The 18,307-nt window shown below is 40.3% G+C and overlaps 1 protein-coding gene across 2 annotated transcripts in view; it reads right to left on the bottom strand.

Annotated features, from left to right (window-relative positions):
• Positions 1-18,307, bottom strand: part of LOC122765497 (protein TANC1-like) — a 90,336-nt gene that overhangs the window by 61,873 nt on the left and 10,156 nt on the right. For both annotated transcript variants that reach the window (XM_044019773.1, XM_044019772.1), the window contains exon 2: positions 17,695-17,788. In XM_044019773.1, coding sequence (XP_043875708.1) covers positions 17,695-17,755 — 61 coding nt within the window. In that variant the 5' untranslated portion in view covers positions 17,756-17,788. The remainder of the gene's footprint in view (positions 1-17,694; positions 17,789-18,307) is intronic.

Here is an 18,307-nt window from a genome sequence, read left to right on the forward strand (position 1 = left end):
ACCAGTTGATGGAGTAAATAAGTCTGTGTCATTGACCAGCGAGTTTAAGATAACATGTAAATCACAAAGCACACTAGCTAGCTCTTCCTCGCATAATGATTTCTGGGAAAAAAAAGAACCAAATCCCTTATCAAACCTACAACAACCCACAGACAGGTTGATACTGAGCAGTGTCCCTCTTTTTCTCGCTCAATTGAACTCAGCTGCGCACGTCACTTTGAGGTAGACAATTTTAATGAACTACAAAAAAGAGACACTGCTTTGAAGGGAAAGTGGTGACTTGAGTTTAAAACACATCCGATAAAAAACAAACAGTAAAAACCAAAAAAAACTTAGTGGCATAACAAATCTGAACTGAGTTTAACACATTTAGGCTGCATTTTTTGGTAGTTTTTATCAATAAAACCTTTCAACATAGTGTTAACCAATTGATCACAGAAAGACTGGCATTTCTTCACTTCCTCTGCTTACAGCCTGATCTGGCATGTAAAGACCAATTGCTTCTGTCCATGCTAATGTGATGGGACGGGATCAGGACAGCGCCATGATCCCAACATTTTTATATTTGAATAACCTGTGGATACAACTCAGCAATCAACTGTATTTCCAGTGAACCTGGCTAATGCAGCTTTAACTGATATTGAGCAGCTTCGTATACCAAAAAGAGAACTCATGTGACCACCTGCATAAAAGGTAGATGGGAGCACTTTGTAGCAGTGCTGCAACAAAAGCTGAGGAGATTGGAATTTTACGCTGCCTCAAATCTATGTAACAGATGGGGAGTGCACTTGTCGTATCCCATATAAAGACGCCACACCGTGTAATTACAGCATTTTCAAAACAGAAAAACCTGTTGAGCTGGTCACAGTGGTGTATAATTCAGTCCAGGTGTCCAGAAGTAAGAGAAATCTGCAATCTTATATTGCAAGACAGGCCATTCCTCTCTTTGTCATTATACTCTACACACTCACACATCACATCAAACTCAAGTCCAGCACTAGTTATCCCCCACATTTTCCTGACGCAGTAATTTGTTCTTGCAGAAATGGTTCCCCACAGTCTCTGCACATGACTGTACCTAGCTACTGTTTTGCTCAGTGGTATCCAAGCCCTCGATGGAAAAAACTGGTTTTGCTTTAGTGAGAACAAATCCACCATGGAAAGACCATTCCAGCCATGGAGTCGACTAACAGCAAAGTACAGTAATCTCTAATGTGGCATCAATTTTGCCCACTCATCATAGCCACAAATTAAAATGTATGAATTATCAACCTCAAGATAACATGTAGTACCTAACTAATAACACAGACTATACGTCAGCAGACCCAGTTAAAGCATAACTGCAGATGTGGCGAACCACAGTAATGACAATTAGCTTTGGTTCCATGTTCAGCACTGTGCTGCTCAGCAGATTAGCACTGACGCCCGTCTGCAGGATGTTTGTAGAATTCACTTAAGACTGAAATACAAGAGACAAGCTACTATTAGCATCCTGCTACTTTCCTCGGGGAAATGTTGGTCTAATCACAAACAGCAACCCGTTTTCTCCACATCTCAGCCTCACCACACGGGACACAAAGGTGCCCTGTTTTGTAGGGTTTCCTAAACAAAGGAGAATGCCAGCAACAGGAAGTAGAAGGGTTGAAATGACACCTCTGAATCCCACCAGGCATATAAATACCTCTGACTGACCCAAAGGTCACTCAGCCAAGGTCAGGACCAGCAGCCACTCTGACCCGAGTGGAAAATACACACTGTAATAGACACTTCAGGGGGAAGTCAGTCCATTAAAAGGTCCTTGAGGAGGTTTTGGTGGGTTGGATATGTAGTTATGGAAGTTTCAATTTAAAGGAGGTTTATAGGTTCATTCAACAAGAACAACATACAAGGGAAATGACAATTAATATCTACTTATCTTTTTTCCAAGATTTAAAGGGGAGAGTTTAAAGGTGTTGACCATAAAACACAACATCATTTTTCATCTTCCATCCTGTATTACTCTCCATATATCACTGCAAATTCTGATAAAACACTTTAATGAAGGCAAAACTTAACAGTAGCTGGACTAATTATATAGTGATACAGCCTCTATGTGAGGAATTGTTAGATTCAGTGATTTTATTTGCCTCCCATCTGCCTTTTCAAAGTACTTTCTATCAAAAATCATGACAGCAGTACTCAGTCTCCAGGCACATGCCCACCTGCCAAATCAACCAATATCCAACTGACGTTACACTTGTCCTTTTTGCACTAAAAAGGAATTCATAACAGAGTAGATACAAGTCATAATCCTGTGGTGGGCAGGATAACTGTCGCGGTGTGAAAATGATGTCCCACTGGGGTCCTAACACCGCACCACAGTATAAACTTTAATGAAAGCTAACTCAGGTACACGGGCTGATGCAGTCACAGCAGGTCTTGGCTGATAGAGGTTTTACCCATACTGCATGCTAAAGAGATTATGGTGAAGTTATAATTTTGGTAGTTTGTTCTGAAAACAAGAGGTGCCACATAAAAGTCAGCCATCCAAGTGCTGGTGAATTGGCTGCAGCGTGTCACGGTGACTGCGCTGCCATCTGACCGATACTATATAACGAAGAGGGACACAAGGACAGACACTCACCAGCGCTATTTCAGTTACTTTCCTAAACCCTGGTTTTGGGCAAGGCCTGCAATTTTAGACTCTGCTGTGGTCAAGGAAATCAACCCTTTCTAATTATACTGTGCTGCCCCAAGATGATGTAAAAATGATTACAGTGCCTTGCATGCTCTTACCTCCTCATCAAAGTAAAGGACCAGAGCCCATGAGGACATGCCCAGACCATAAAAAAAACTGTTCAATATTATTTCAAGACATTGATTTGGAAAAATAAACATTTAAGCACAAATCAATTATTTCAGCCGGTCAATCTGAGTCAGTCTTAGATCATTGGTTGAATCCCAACCAATGTTCCTTCTATACTATATATAGTATGAAGCAATATCATGTTGTGAACTGACTTTTCCATTAAAACTAAATCAAAGGGAAGTATAAAACTTTTACTTGCTCATTTTAGATGAGAATATCTTCAGTTTCTGAGCCATCTGTCAATGCTACTTGATAATATGACCATCTCCATAAAATAAATAAACAGTCAACCACAACTAATTATTACCCATTTCATTTTTCCAAGGATGGTCGAAACATCCCTCTCTTCCCCTTGCAAACATGCTGCACACCGTGCTACACACTGTGCACACAGATGAATACTTTAAAATGTCTTGCATGGGTATAAATGTAGATAATACCCTTTGTCTTCAAAGAAAATCTGTGCTACGGAATGTGATTTGTCTGTCGTTGTGAGGGAATGCATGGGCCCACTAAAAGATAGAGTTACAACACTACTGTGTGGCCTTAGGCCAGACCCTAAAACTGCAGTGTACAAAGTAACAGTGACACATTACACGACAGCAGATCAGTTTGAAACTGTTTTTTTACATAGTAAGTGCTGTGCCCTCGGTGTCCAACACTGAAACTCTGATTACAGTCACTCCAGGGTACAGTATAGTTCAATACACTTGACAGCTTAACTATTCAAGCACACAGAATGAAATCACATAGAGTAATTAAGTTTACGTTTACTTCTCCTGCTAAGGCAAGGCAGCTGTATTTGTATAGCACATTTCATACACAAAGGCATCTTTAATGCCTTTGTTTGATCAAAATTACAATTTGATCAAACCCCAATTATAATACAATTAAAACAGAGTGCAGAATAATAAAAAGAGAGAAAGATAACAAATATGATAGCGCAGCATAAAACAATAATTTACTCTTATTAAAAGAATATACAAATTTCAAATGCTTTGAAAGAGTTCAATCACATGTTTTTAACCTGGATTTTAAAACCTAATTTGATGCCGATTGTACCACCTGTGCACGGCATAACTGTTATGCTAATCACAGCTAATGACCATATTTGGTTTGAACTCTGGGCTTGACTATCTGACCTGAGTAGATCTCAGAGTGCTACAAGATTAATGCATACTCCACTGGAAGCATGCTTGCTATCTCACCAACACATACTCACTTGTTCTTGCCATTTCTGTCAAGCCGTTTGTGTGTGAGTGTGTGTGTGTCTCTGTGTCTTTCACTTTCTCTGTCTGGTAGCTGGTTTAATGACAGGGGTCTGACTTAAATGGGTAACGGTGGTAAAAGCTAGGCATTATATACACAGTGGTATTGTCCAGTGATACTCAGCCCCAGTACTGAACACCATCGTGAAGTTGCTCATGTTGTGTGTTTTATGTTGTGTGTAATTTTTGTGCAAGGATGTCAGTTTACTAGGAAGTAGTTTTACAAGCCGGTGATGGTGCGATGTGTGAACACACCATAAGGGTTTACAATGAGGTCGACCTGTGCTAGGCACACGTCACCATGCATTTTGTGAAATTTGTATGAGAAATTTAGACTCTAAACATCATCATCATCACAAAATGGGTCAAAAGATATGACAGATTTAAGGCTAGGCAACATGTTGTGGGACACATGTGTCAAACTGGTGGCCCACGGGCCACATGTGGCCCTCCAATCAATTATATGCGGCTCGCCCACCACTGTGCGAGGTGATGGAACAGAGACAGAATATAAGACTAAATGTATTTGCCGGCAATATTTTTATAATAGTAATAAGACATTCAGTTGTAATCATGTCTTTATTAAATGTATTACACTCAACAGGAAAGTACATATATTTAAGCTATTTTAATCACAATTATCCTCCTCATTATTTGCTAAATTTTCAATTTAATAAATATGTTTTTATAGTGGATCATTTTATATCAAAACAAGCCCTTTTACTTTGCAATTCTGTCTAATATCATAATGAATATCTTATATTGACCACTGGCTACTAAATAGCTGTTTTTTCCACTTTTTGTCAGCCCCCGCTTGACCAGACTAGATGCTCATTGGCCCCCAGGGCATTTGAGTTTGACCCCCCTGTTGTGGGTGAACCTCTTAAGGTTTAAAAAAAAAAAAAGAGAGAGAGACGTATCTCACATATGCAATGGGCAAACTGCAAAACTGTGTTTAGAAGCAAAGCCTGAAAAATCATGATATATACCAAAATAACTAAATTAAAGAACAGCTGTGTTTCTCTTAGCTTGTCCTCTGCCTGTAATATTCAATCCAAACCACCTTACTCGCCACAAAAAATACTATTTACAGAGAAAAATACAGTACGCCGGCAAACACTGGTTATACTAAAAAGTCTATTCAAACAATATATACCACAATTCAATTCTATTTTTACACACACGCACACACCCACAAAAACACACACACACTCATATATACATATGAATACTCCATTAGCTTCTCACTAGTTAATTTTATGGACCACAGACAGAATGTACAAAGGCTGTAATTAATGCAGATTCTTTTCAGTCGACACACAATGCATGATGACCATAGGACAATCTACCAAAGAGGCAATTCTCCCGCTAGACTGAGTGCCAATGTGGATTCCCTGTGTACTTCCGAGACCAGGGTGACATTCTCACAAAAGCTGTCATGGTTAACACACAACAACCCACAGAGCAAGCCAGACAACAGGGAATACAGAGCGGGGGAGGGTCTTTGATACAAGTAGTCTATGATGATGAAGAGTGAATATGTTAATAATATGCAAATACTTCTGGTTCAATATTCACTAAAGAAGCAAAGGAAGAAACTACTTGTTTAACCAAAGGCATGCACCCAGTCTGTGACACAAGAGTCACTGTTTTTCCCATGACACCATTCCAATGTCAGACTTTACTCAGTGGGAGCCATAGGAGCAGTCAAAATACTGTACAAGGCAGCCTGACTATTAAAACACCATAAAGCACTCTGTGATGATAGCAATGCATGATAAAGCAAAATGAATGCCTGGCTCTCTTGCAAAACTCATTAGTACACCTTGTGATATATTCTTGGGTATGCTTATTTGTGCACTTAACAGAGCTCCTTCTCCATTTTCACGCAACCTTGGCATACAATTTGGGCATTTCCACTTCAGCCAAGTGCTTGTGACTAGGCAACACGTATCACTGATCAAGAGTTTTAATCATGGCCAGAAAGACGCTCAGTTGTAAGGGTTGCCTTTTTGCCATTTTCCATATACATTCATACTTGTGTAAATGGTTGTAAACAAGAATGAGGTGTTAGAAAATGTTATGTAATATAGTGTACATGCACACACACTTTCTAAATGGTGACAGTGCTTCACAGGTTAGGAAATAAAGGGAGATTATAGAGGGAGATTATGTTAATACTGTCAGGGTTTACCAATGGAGAAGGGTGCTAGCAGGCCAATGCTATCTACTGAACTTGCAAACCGAAACGCTCAGAGGAAAAACATCGTTCTTCACATTATCATTTGATAATGGGGGGCGAGTGTCTGTATGTCCTTCACTTCGAGTCTCAGCACGAAGCAGCTACAGACTCTGTCCTGGAGGAAATATCTCCCCTGTGATTTCTGACCACATTCTATAAGCTCAGTGGGAAGTATTAACTTGCACTCCAGGCAAAGACTATTATCAGCGTCAGCTCTGGTGAAACATAACCAGACTCTTGAATGTTTAACTTTCTCCAGTGTGACCAGTCTGTGTCTGTGTGGGGCAGGGGGCAGGGCTTGGTTGGTCAATAAAATGTCAGAAAATGTTGATCAGTGTTTCTCAAACCAGAAATGGTTATGTTCTCAAATGTCTCCTTTTGCCCACAAACCAAAACCGATTCCATTTTAATGATTCCTTTCTTATATGGAGCAAAGAATCCAGAAAATATTCCCATTTAATATTATTACTTAATATTCTACTAATCTCTTCCTTGATGTATCGGATTTCCTTTTCTTTTCACTTTTGTTTATTGTATAGTAAGAATATTATCAGGCTACCTCCCTGTGGATATGTTTTTCCACCAAGAAAAATCAAATTAGTCTCCAACAATTTAATTCCACCAACTCACACAGATGCACAGATCGACTCCATCTCTGGTTTGTAAGGATTATTCATCCATGCTGGTCGCCTCTGATAAGAGAAAACAATTCAGGCATTTGTATTTAGATTCAGCTTGTCAGAAACCGAGACTGTTCCTGCAGCTGAAACCCTCAACGAATTCACATGCTCTTGATGATGAAAACAAATTAAATGCTCTATGCAAAGCGAAGATGCTGTAGGCAAGGAACTATGGCAAAAATAATTGAATCCATAACACTAAGACTGTGATTCTCCCTTCATTTCCCTCTGCAGTGGCCTGAGCTCTGGAATGCCTTTCCCCACTGGCCCCAGAGGCAGAGAGACTGACAGGGAGGGGTGAGTGTGTGTGTGTCCTGGGGAAGAAAGAATAGGAGGAGGAGGAGGAGGGTGGCACTTCACAAGCACCATGACATTTTCCAGTCCTATTCATAAATCATCAGTTTAAGCAGGTCTTTAGCGTGCTTTATTTCAAGAATTCTTACAGGGATTCTACAGGAATACCAGTGTAGAATCTGAAAATGATCAATTTTCTTTGTGACAGGCCTTTGACCAGTCTTTACAGAGAGGAGTGTATTGTAGATGTAAACGACAAAATACCTATAACCTATGATATTACACACAACTAGTCAACTTGGAAGCGACAGAAAATTCATGGTGGGATCTTACAAAGCTACTGTTCGTGTGTTGACACCATCAATCAAACACAGTGCTCTCCAAGCTCAAGAAAATGTAATTTTTTAACCACTAAAATGCAGCATTTAGAGAGTTATAGTGTCTGAAGTGAAGGAAAACCTGGAAATTGCAATGCGGAATAATTTCAGTGTTACCAGGAATAAAAGCTATAAATGCACGTATCTCAGTCATCCAAGCAGACCACACTCTAACTGCGAACCTCTGTAGACATTACCTTGAGGAGCTGTAGGAATTGAAATGACCAAATTGGTTGCTTCGGATATTTAACAGACCTTACTGTGCCAGCTCCCTGGTGCAAAGTCTGTAATATCCAATTTAGCCTGTTACTGAACTGCCCGATTGTGTGACAGGTTTTGTTGAGACGTCCAGTGTGACAACAATATTCACATAATACAGAAAATAAGCCAACTTGTCCATTCAAGCTAATGTGATCTGACGTTGATAATGACATATTTGAATCATATGAGCTGTAACAGTTCTAAGTGGACGGCAGAACGGAATGTTATGTTGGTGCCTAATTGGGCAGCTGCCTCCACCTCTCTCAGACTTACCCTGGTTCAGTGTCCACAGTTTGCTGCCGTCAGTATCAGTCGCAAATATTTTCACAAAGCAGACAGGGCTACTTGACATAGTAGAAGGATTTTTATCCCAGAGAGCAGAGTGAAGGCGAGGAGTGCTCACTCTGCAGCTCCTTCTAGAGATCGAAATGACCCAGAAGAAGTATCGTGCTGAAATATATATATGCTCAATCAACTGAGGGGTTTCTGAATGACCATTTGAATTGTTGGCTTTTAGGGGCAGCCCCATCAAGTGGTCATGTTGAATTACAGAGTGCTTGACCTTGTTTCAGAAATTTGGAATAAATTAGGGCAAATCGGTCGTTGTCAATCCTGGCTAGAGTGTTGTTGAAATTCATGAGGTCCCATTAAGAACGTCTCTGTGAGGACCCCTTCAGGACCAGACTTTAACCGAGTGAGCAGCACTGTTCAATCCCACACTAAAGAGCAAATGTCCCTTTCACCTCCAACTCATTCTGGTCTAACAACACTGTTATAATGCTTGAGAAAATTTGTTTTAAGCAATTTAATGTTTCTGGCTGATAATATCGATGAAAACCAGGCCAGACACATAAGGAGGATTCATTACCTCAATACCTTAATTTGGAGTAAAGAGCACCACTACTTAATACAGTAGTACAGGTACAGGAGCTTTAATGCTTCTACAATATTTATTTATGGCATCTCCTTGGCTCTTATTGCACTAAAAAGTAATATATTACCTCATATGTAAGCCCTGTGTGTATAATGAAATTACTAATAAAGAACTTGAACATAAAGATAAAATGTCTCACACTGGCTGTACATGGGGTTAATTAAAACAATGTCCTCTATAAGTCATGGAAACAGCTGGTACAATGTGTGCAAAGGACAGATGGATGATGGATGGACCAAGCACACTTGTCCTTGCTATGATCAATCATTTCAACACTGTTAATGCAACTCTGGGGCCACTGGGTTTCAAGGTACGACATTCATAATGCAGCCAGATGAGAAAAGGTTAAGATTTTTTAGCTGCCACACTTTTTTCAATCATTTGTCGATATTTGGGCCTTATCCACTTGCAATTTTTAATTAACTATATCTATACCAACAACCAACCAAACAGAAGTTCGGGGACAAAAAAAAGTGTCCCCCGGCACAAGTGCAATATGGTCTGGAGTCTTGGGTTTCCATGGAGATCTGGTATAACAACAGATTTGGGCTGCCATTAACACAGATCATTAGGCAGAGCTTCTTCTGGGGCCAGGTGAGGTCATGAGAACACCACTAAATCCTGGACAACAGCCTGGTCAGTAATTTTAAATGGGCAAGTTATGGCACAAAGGTTTTTCATCCAATCCATCCAAGGAGCCTAATCCCATAACCAAACAAGCACCAACCTTGCAGCTTTGTGCCATATTTGAAAGTCCACGAGTTACACATGCATTACATGATTTTGATAGTTAAATATAAATAACACAAAATCGGTAGGTAACTTACAACATAACAGTAAAAAGCCATTCTCACCAACTCTAATAGCATGTTACTAAACTTATTTTCTATGATGCTCACATTTGATAGGCTACATTAATATTGCCAACTAAGTTTCAAATAAAGAATGATCTTGAAACAAAAAAAAGAAATTATATATGTAAATATGAAGAGCATGCACTCGCCAAAGCACTGCTCCTCTTTGCAGTGAGCACAATTCCCTGTTCCTTTGAGACTTGGTACAAAGAAACTAAGGTCATTAGTTCAGCCTGTCTCACACCCTCCTGAGCTAATGATGGCAAGACATTCATCTATAGGCACACAAAAAAAGAGTCTCTGTGTTCTGAGATACAGAACAGAGAAAGATAGAATAAAGTGGAATGGAGGATAGAGAAAGGGGCCCCAAAGCCCAAAAATAACCAGAGGTCTCAAAAGAAACCCACACCGACTTTTTTCTGAGAGCCAGACACTGCGACAGCATGAGTTTAGTGTCTGCATGGAAAGATGGCGACGGATGACTAAAACATTACTCCTAAAAGGAATGAGGGTAAAAAAAACAAAAGAAAAAACTGAAGTAATAAAGAACAATTAGTACTTTACATGTCCGGCAGGTGACAAGAGAATCCCCTGCATAAAAAGGAGACAGAAAGTGGTCATCTAGATTACACAGGATGATAGAGATGTGAAAGTAAGACAGAAAATCAGACAGAAGGAATGTGTCTGCCAAGGCAGGTCACACTGTAATTAGAAAAACCTGTGGCCTGCTGACCTCTTCAGCCAATGAACTGGCAAGACCACCACTATCACCCTTCAAAGAGCATCTAAAAACACCCCAGCGTGTTCACTGATAAACTGTTTTTCCTGCTCTTTGAAGTAGAAAATAAACTGGGGGTGGTGGAGTAAAGCAGGGACTATGACAGAGTGTGGTGCTGTGTCCATGACATCACCCCCTGCTTGTACCGTGTCCTAATGTGTTTGTTTGGCTTCTTGCTGTTGCTGTGCACACCACTTCCAAGGTCACAAGCACCAGCGATGATGCTGGGTGTGTGAGCGCCAAATTAGGGTAATGGAGAGTGATCACTGGCTGCTATGCTAGACAGTGAGGCCTCTGGGAAGCATTTCTCCAAATTCCTCCCAGCCAGAGACCACTGGGCAGGAAGAGCCGTGCCAGATTTATCCATCAGCTACTGCATTTAGTCCTGTATGTGTTGGTTTGATTAAAACCAGTTGAAAACAAGCTGTACCAAAAAAATAAAAAAATTCAAATGAAGAAATATTTCTTAGATGATATGCCTCAAGGAACTGGAACTTTTGCATCACCCAAACCGAAAACAGCTGATATTAACATGGTGTCATAAAAAACAGTGAAGTGAAATGGATTGGTGATTTCACCAGCTCTGGCAGGGAATTCCAAGCACAACATTCAGCATCATTTTACAAATGGATGTGCAAAGACTTTGTTCTTTTAAGTCTTTAGTTATCAGGTCACAGTTCATTGTAAAAGTCAATCAAAACACAAAACAGACTGGCACACCATGTCCACTGCTTTCCCCGATAGCCCTTGTTTTACTTTTCAGAAGCAGAGACAGGGAGTGTCTAATGTGGACACACCTGAGGTTTGTGGGCGTGTGTGTATGCGTATGTGTGTGTGTGTTTGTGTAATTGTACATAACTGTGTGTGTGGGTGAAAGATGTGGTTTGAGCTACGCCCTACTAATCGTTGCCTGCTGGCTGCACAGTGCTTTGATAGCCGTGCAGGTCTGCGCTCTCAATGGTCTCTTTTGTAAATCAGGTGCATTCTTTCCCCTGCCATTTTAAATCCTACCACAACTGTCTGGACATGAAAATCTACACAAATGTGACTGTGAGCGTAACAAAAATGGAGAAAAAACACTGGCCAAAACGCCATTAAACAATTGTACAGCAAGGTTTTCTTTTAATAAAAAAAAAAAACTGGACTGAATGGGTGCATAGATGTAACCATGTGCAGGTGTGAAACTGATTAAAACCATCTATTTATTACAGAATGTTTAGTATTAAAAGTTCAAGTCACAAAACAGAACAAATCCAAACTTCTTAGCTGTATGAGGCTGTTCAGTATGAGGTGTGTTCCATGAGGGAAACCATGAGCTGATGATGAGGGAGCCAGTGGTTCTGCTCTGAACACTACTTATTATGGTTAATCAAAGATGTTAATCATGTCTCTTGAGGTTGCTTGCCTCTCTCCCTCTCTCAATGTGTCTCTCTCCATCTGTGTGTGGCATAATGTGAAGTCTGTCTGTCCTGTAAAGGTCACATAATGCATATAATCTGTGGCCTAGACATCCAGTGGTTAACTGCGTGCATCTTGTTCATTTTTCTATTGGCTCTGCACTTTTAATTTTGCATAATTTATGAAAAGAACAGATTTCTTTTCAACAGACACACTTATATTTTCTGTGCTTCGGGATCAAAGCTACTGAAGCTACTGACTAAAAGTACTTCAACCCTTCACATTCACAAGATATAGAGCACACATTCCTTAATCATCTGTGAGTAGGAACAGCTTTCCTAAAATAAGAAAACGCTACTTCCACCCACGACGACCCACAGGACAAAGAGGAAGCTTTTCTCAAAATGACTGTGGTAGGTACAGCTGGAGAGGAAGCTGCCACCCAGCTGTTCACGGAGAAGACCCAGGATAACACTGGCACAATGACACAAAACCTTTGGGCAGACTCACTCCTGAGTAGTGTTTGTTAATGTCTGAGAGGAGAGTAAGCCACCATGTCAGTGAGAGAGTTCACTTGTGATCCTGTAAAGGTTTCCCCGAGTGGTGTCTGAAGTGTGCACCTATACAAGTCACACACATCAGTGAGATAATACATTGTTTTGTGGGTAGAAGCAATTACCATATCTTTTACTAATGTACCAATGTGAGTTAATATTGAATCAACGCCGAGGATGAATGACAGCTTTCCTTTTGGAGAGGCATTGTGCCGCAAATGGCACCCCACTGGCAATAACAGAGGAAATTACTTTCCTTTTGATGCCAATCACAGCCAAAGCCAATAAAAATGTGCATGCGCTGCAGATTTATTTAAGCCTGTGAATGAATGCTGATTAAAGAAATTCCCACAGGTGAAAAACAAGTTTTTTGACAAGTTGTAATGGGTTATGTGAGACAAGTTTGACGAAAAACAACCACACACTTATTTCATGAGTTAAAATGTATTTCTTATGGTTTAAATTGTTATAATACCCACTAACCATGTGTTTGTTTGGACAAACAATAGTCAATTAAGCGCTTGCTGTCTTTTTTTTGTGTGGACACATAACTCCCCAACCACCTGTGGTTATTGTTTATTGAGGGAAGTCTTCACATAACAGTAAAAATTCCTGATGTTAAACCCCTGGGGACGGCTGAAGGAGAAATAACACAGAAAACAGGAAAGGAATCTCTGTAATGTCTGGTCCCGTATTTAACCGTATCACCACATGGCGAAAGAATGAAGGACAGTAGAATACCTTCACATAAGAAACAACAGACGGTATCAGCGTTACCAGCATCTCACTGGTAAGCACAACAACAAAAAAACAAGTATTAGAAGCCTCACTAACTACTGCACATATATTGAGTCAACCTGTAGAAAATGTAGGATGAGGGGTACCGGCTTTACTATATCATCACTCTGGCACTGTCAATTTGAAGAGCCATGTGAAATGTCCAAATAAAACAATCCTGCCATGTAACCAATTTGCTGCTGCCTGACCCTGAGCAACAAATCACTGTTTCATGACAAAACAGCCAAGAAACTCACAGAAACTGCAGAGACAGCATGTACCAGTCACCGCCACAGCTGAGGCAACAGAGTGCAGCACTTAATGGTCTCACTCGCTTGCTTGCTCGCTCTCTCATTCAACAGATTGTACATGCGTCTCCCACGTTATGAATGTCCTCTTCATCTTTCTCCTCATATTTCTCCTTATCTTCCGGATATCATAGATTAAGTGCCTCCTAAAAATGTCATCACTGACTGAAAATCTGCATATCAACATGCTTAATCTTCAAATGTAAGCCAAGCAGCACTGAATGAGAACACAGGGACACCACCTCTTAATGGGAGACTTTGGTGCATCCTTCCTCCTGACACTGACAGGAAAACATTTTTTTCCAGCGCTAACAGGTCAACGACAGGGCTGGAGTCTCAGCCAGGTGCGTGATTGTCTGCCGTCTCCATGCTGCCACACAAAATGAGAAATGCCCTGCCAACTGCTGGTGGCTTGGTTTGTATGTGGGAGCGTGTGTTGCTAGGAAGGTTGGTGGAACAAACAGCTGAAACCGTTGTTGTGCATGGCTATGCTAGTGTGATTAACACTGTGTCACCCACAACAGACAGACAGCTGTCTAGCAGCTGCCTCCAGCAGCCAAACTCAGCGAGTAGGAAGCCAGAGTCCGTGGGTGGGGGGGCCTTCACAGTATTACCCAATCCACACAGTCATCTTCTGCAATTAAAGCCAAGTTAAAAGGGTTTTTTTTTTCTCCAGTGGCACATCATAATATGACTCCCAGGAGATGGTTTTGTTCTCTGTGAGAAAGCAAACTGTGCAGCTTTGTAGCAAATGTTAGTGGAAAAATACAGTGTTCACATGTCCATCATGGGGATTTGGCATGGCTTAAAATGACTTAGAATAACAGAAAAAAAGGTAACTTGAAATGCACCATTTACTTGGTCTGTTATCAGACTTGGACAGCATTCATCTCTCATTAGATCCAGCAATAGCAATATATCCTTCTTCAGGCTGGATGAAAAAGAAACAAGTAACTAGATGTGATTTAAATATCAACACCATAAATTGTTATAGATGAGTCTGTCTAAATGCCCAGCCTGCAGTCTCTGTGTGCTTCACATAAAAAATAAAAAATAAATTACAGTGAGTGAGACAGCAAAATCCATAACTGGGCTTAAACCAAATTCTTTGGTTCGATGTTCTGAGAACTAATTCTGTGAAGGCAGAATGCACGGCTGTAATTCTCCAAGAGGATTGCAATTAATATATGCACACCACTGCCAACTCAAAACACTTTTGGAGAAGAATATTGCCATCAAGAGGAAAGTGACTTGAAACGGAATCACACAAACTTGTATCATGGAAGGATTCTGTCCAAAAACTATTCTAGCAACTTACATCAAGAAGTTTGTTTGGCTGAGAAATACAAGCAGGCCAAGTGATTTACAAGCAAGTCATAAGTGAAACTCAACAGCAGTAAAATCTGTGGGGCCTGTATCCATATCTTGAAAGCAAACACAACTGATTGATTTTTTTAATCATATTCTTGTGCCTTGGGGTCTCAAAACTATTAACTTCAATGATGCTTACTTGCAAATTAACCTTTCCAAGAAAATGCTCACATCAAAGACAACAGACCACCATAAACTAGCATCCCACTAACAGAAAGAAACAGCACCATAAAAAATAACTTCATGGGATTAAAATGGCCAATTCCAGACAGATTTTTTGCAGATTGAGTGTAGAAGAGGCAAGCAAGTAGGGGAAGGAGGAGGAGGAGGATCTAAGAGGAGCACAAGACGGAGAGACTAAATTAGCAAACTGTGAGTTTTTGTGGTCTTGGCAATGGGGAGATCCCAAAGGAGAGCTAATGACTGTAGTGGTATCTGGCATAAGGGCCAAGTTTCCTTGACTGCTTTAAAGTTTCCTCCAGTCCATAGCCACTATGTCATATAAGCAACATATGCCTTGCTATCTTGCAATTATACCATTATCAAGGACTTTCCTCCCACTGATTTCCATTATAGTATGTTGTTTTAGAAGAACTGTGTCCTTCTGGTCGATCTGAGGCAAAGGAAGTCAGTACTGTACAGTCTGTTCCTGTATAAATGCAAGCAGGTCCATGAAAACAACAGGGTCAACCTCTGACAGAACTTGCTATAGGCTATAAAGAAAATAAAAAGTACTGAAATTGAGTGCACTATGCTGCTTGGAGTGAAGACATAACATTTAAATTTAAAGCTCCAGTGAGCAAAAATTAGTGGCATCTATTGTGAAACTGCAAATGAGTTGAAAAAATAATGATAACTTGGAAGACTCTTCCACTTACTCCTCCCTTTCCCAAGCACATCAGGAAACTATAGTGACCTTTGCATACCAAAATGGATAGTCTTCTTCTTTGTTTACAAAGCATCTGCTTCAAAAAAGCATGCTCTGGCTAGTTTGTCCATTCAATCTGCTGTAGAAACATGGTGGTTCAAGATGGTAACATCCATAAAGCAAGGCCCTTTCCCAAAGTAAATGTGAAAATGTATTTTTAAAAGGCTAAGAAAACCAAACCTTTAATGAAGAAAAAACATATGTTTTTTCAAAGAAAACCCTGTGTGCAGCCAAATATAATCAGCAGGAATAACAGCCTGACAGCTGACAAACTCCCAACCATATTAGCACTATGTGAACCACACTAATCATTCAATCTAATTTGAATATAGTGAGAAAATAATAAAAGAATAGATGATGATGATGCCCTACTGAGCCAGAAATTTAAATACAGGTTTCATATTCAAACCACTTGGAATAAAAATGAAATCTTTGTTCCAATGGTGCAGAGGAAGCAGTGAATATTTTATGTGCAATATGGTACTATCTTGTCTAAGAGACCATTAACTATACCGCAGTGTTACCAATTTGATTAACACAGTCTTTCCAATTAGGGCCTCATTCTGAGTGCTAGTGAGGACCTGAATTAGCCTTATTGGTCTGACCTCCAGAAAAAGCCTGCAATACAGATATCTGTCCTGTGCAGGGGCCAACAGTGTGGCAAAGTGACCACTGTGAGCTGATGTTTTCCTGTGACCTCTCATCTGTCTTAGGAGCTCCAAACAACGAAGGGGAGTGGCCAGCTTTTATTGTCTCAGCATGAGAAAAAGAGAGAGAGAACTGCGTTGGCTTGATGGATGGGCTCTAACTGGATAGAGTGAGGCTGGGATAAAGGAGATGTGTCCCGCCATAAAAACTCAGCAGCTCCCAGCTTTCACATTTCACACAGAATCATCGGATTATAAGAGTGAACATGTGTGGGTGTGTTTCTTGAAACTGGGAATCTGTGTTATCAGTGTTGATTCATACATACACACACGAGACAGGCTGTAACAACTTGATAGCACTTGGCAGGAAACAAATAAATACAATCGTCACGTCACCCTCTGTATTGTATTAAAGAGCGGTGGAGGTGACTAGTGTTTAAAGCAAAGCCAGACTCCTTACCCTTTAATCTTCACATTGACTGTTGAGTGAAGTAATCACATCACACAAAGGCAGAGACGGCAGAACTATGAGATGTGTAACTACTATACACATAGTGACTGTTTGAACTAGGCTGCCTGCTAAAGTCAGACCTAAGGGTGGTAAAACAAGTCTAGGCTGGTAGATGCAGTCTAAGCATAAATGGTCAATCTGCTATTTCAAGACAGAGCATTGTACGAAAAGGAGACTAGTCAACAGTGTATAACTGACAATGACTCATGTCAAGTCATGCTGGAAAGTGCACATTTCCAAAGGAAATGATAACATCTGTTATGACACAATGGCCAGGTTTTTCACTGAAGTCAAAGTTAAATAGAAAAAAAACGGTATCCAATCCTGAAGTGAGAGTTTCAGACATAACATTGGTTCTACAAAAGTGGAATGAGTGAAAGACACAGTGGGCTGTAGTCTACACAGTTGTGATTTTTCTCCACACTGACCCTTGCCATTACAGCAGGGGCCTTTAAGTATGATGAGCCATGCTAAAATTTAACACAATCATGTACACTCTATTTCATTTGCACTATGATGGGAACACAAAAAATAAAAACAAAGCACTAGAAAACAAAGGTGCACACTGTATGAAGTCACCCTGGCTGCTACAAAAACAACTGCCACAATTCACAAGTTTTCAAAATCCAAGACTTTCCATTTTTCTTCTCAATATTCCACATACCTGACTCCTTCTTGCTCCCCTTGCCTCCATCTCTGTTCTTCTTCAGCACTGCCTTGAACATGGCAAGATTCCTGGAATCCTTTCTGGAGAGCCCCTGGATAAAAATACAGCAAAAAAAGAACATGTTATACACAGCCATTAAAAGACAACAAATATGTTATTACTTAGAGAAAAACACGGAAATTACACAGTAGCATAAACAGGTCTATTTGTATTTATAGAACAGAAAAGAGGTAATGTCCTCTTTCCACCTGCTAATAACAAAACGCTTCTATGTGAATTATAATTGTTATTTGCATTTCGTTACCCAACACAAGCCAAACAATACAAAATTTTCTCAAAAACCTAACATGGCAATGGCAAAAAAGAAGAAGAAAAAAGTGTATATCCGCATTTCAAACTGCTTAGCTGGCACCCGCCTGGGAGTTTTCCCACAGCCCTCCCAATCCTGCAGGTCATCAGTGGCGGGGCACATGGAAAGAATGCTCTAATATTTAAACAGAAAAGGACAAGTTGTGTTATCTTGTTATGCAGGAAAACACTGTGTTGAATGCCCTGAATTCCACATGTAATTGATGCTATGTGGCTGAACTTGAGGTGTTTGCAATTGCTC

The sequence above is a fragment of the Solea senegalensis genome, linkage group LG2, assembly GCF_019176455.1.
Source record: "Solea senegalensis isolate Sse05_10M linkage group LG2, IFAPA_SoseM_1, whole genome shotgun sequence".
NCBI lineage: Eukaryota > Metazoa > Chordata > Actinopteri > Pleuronectiformes > Soleidae > Solea > Solea senegalensis.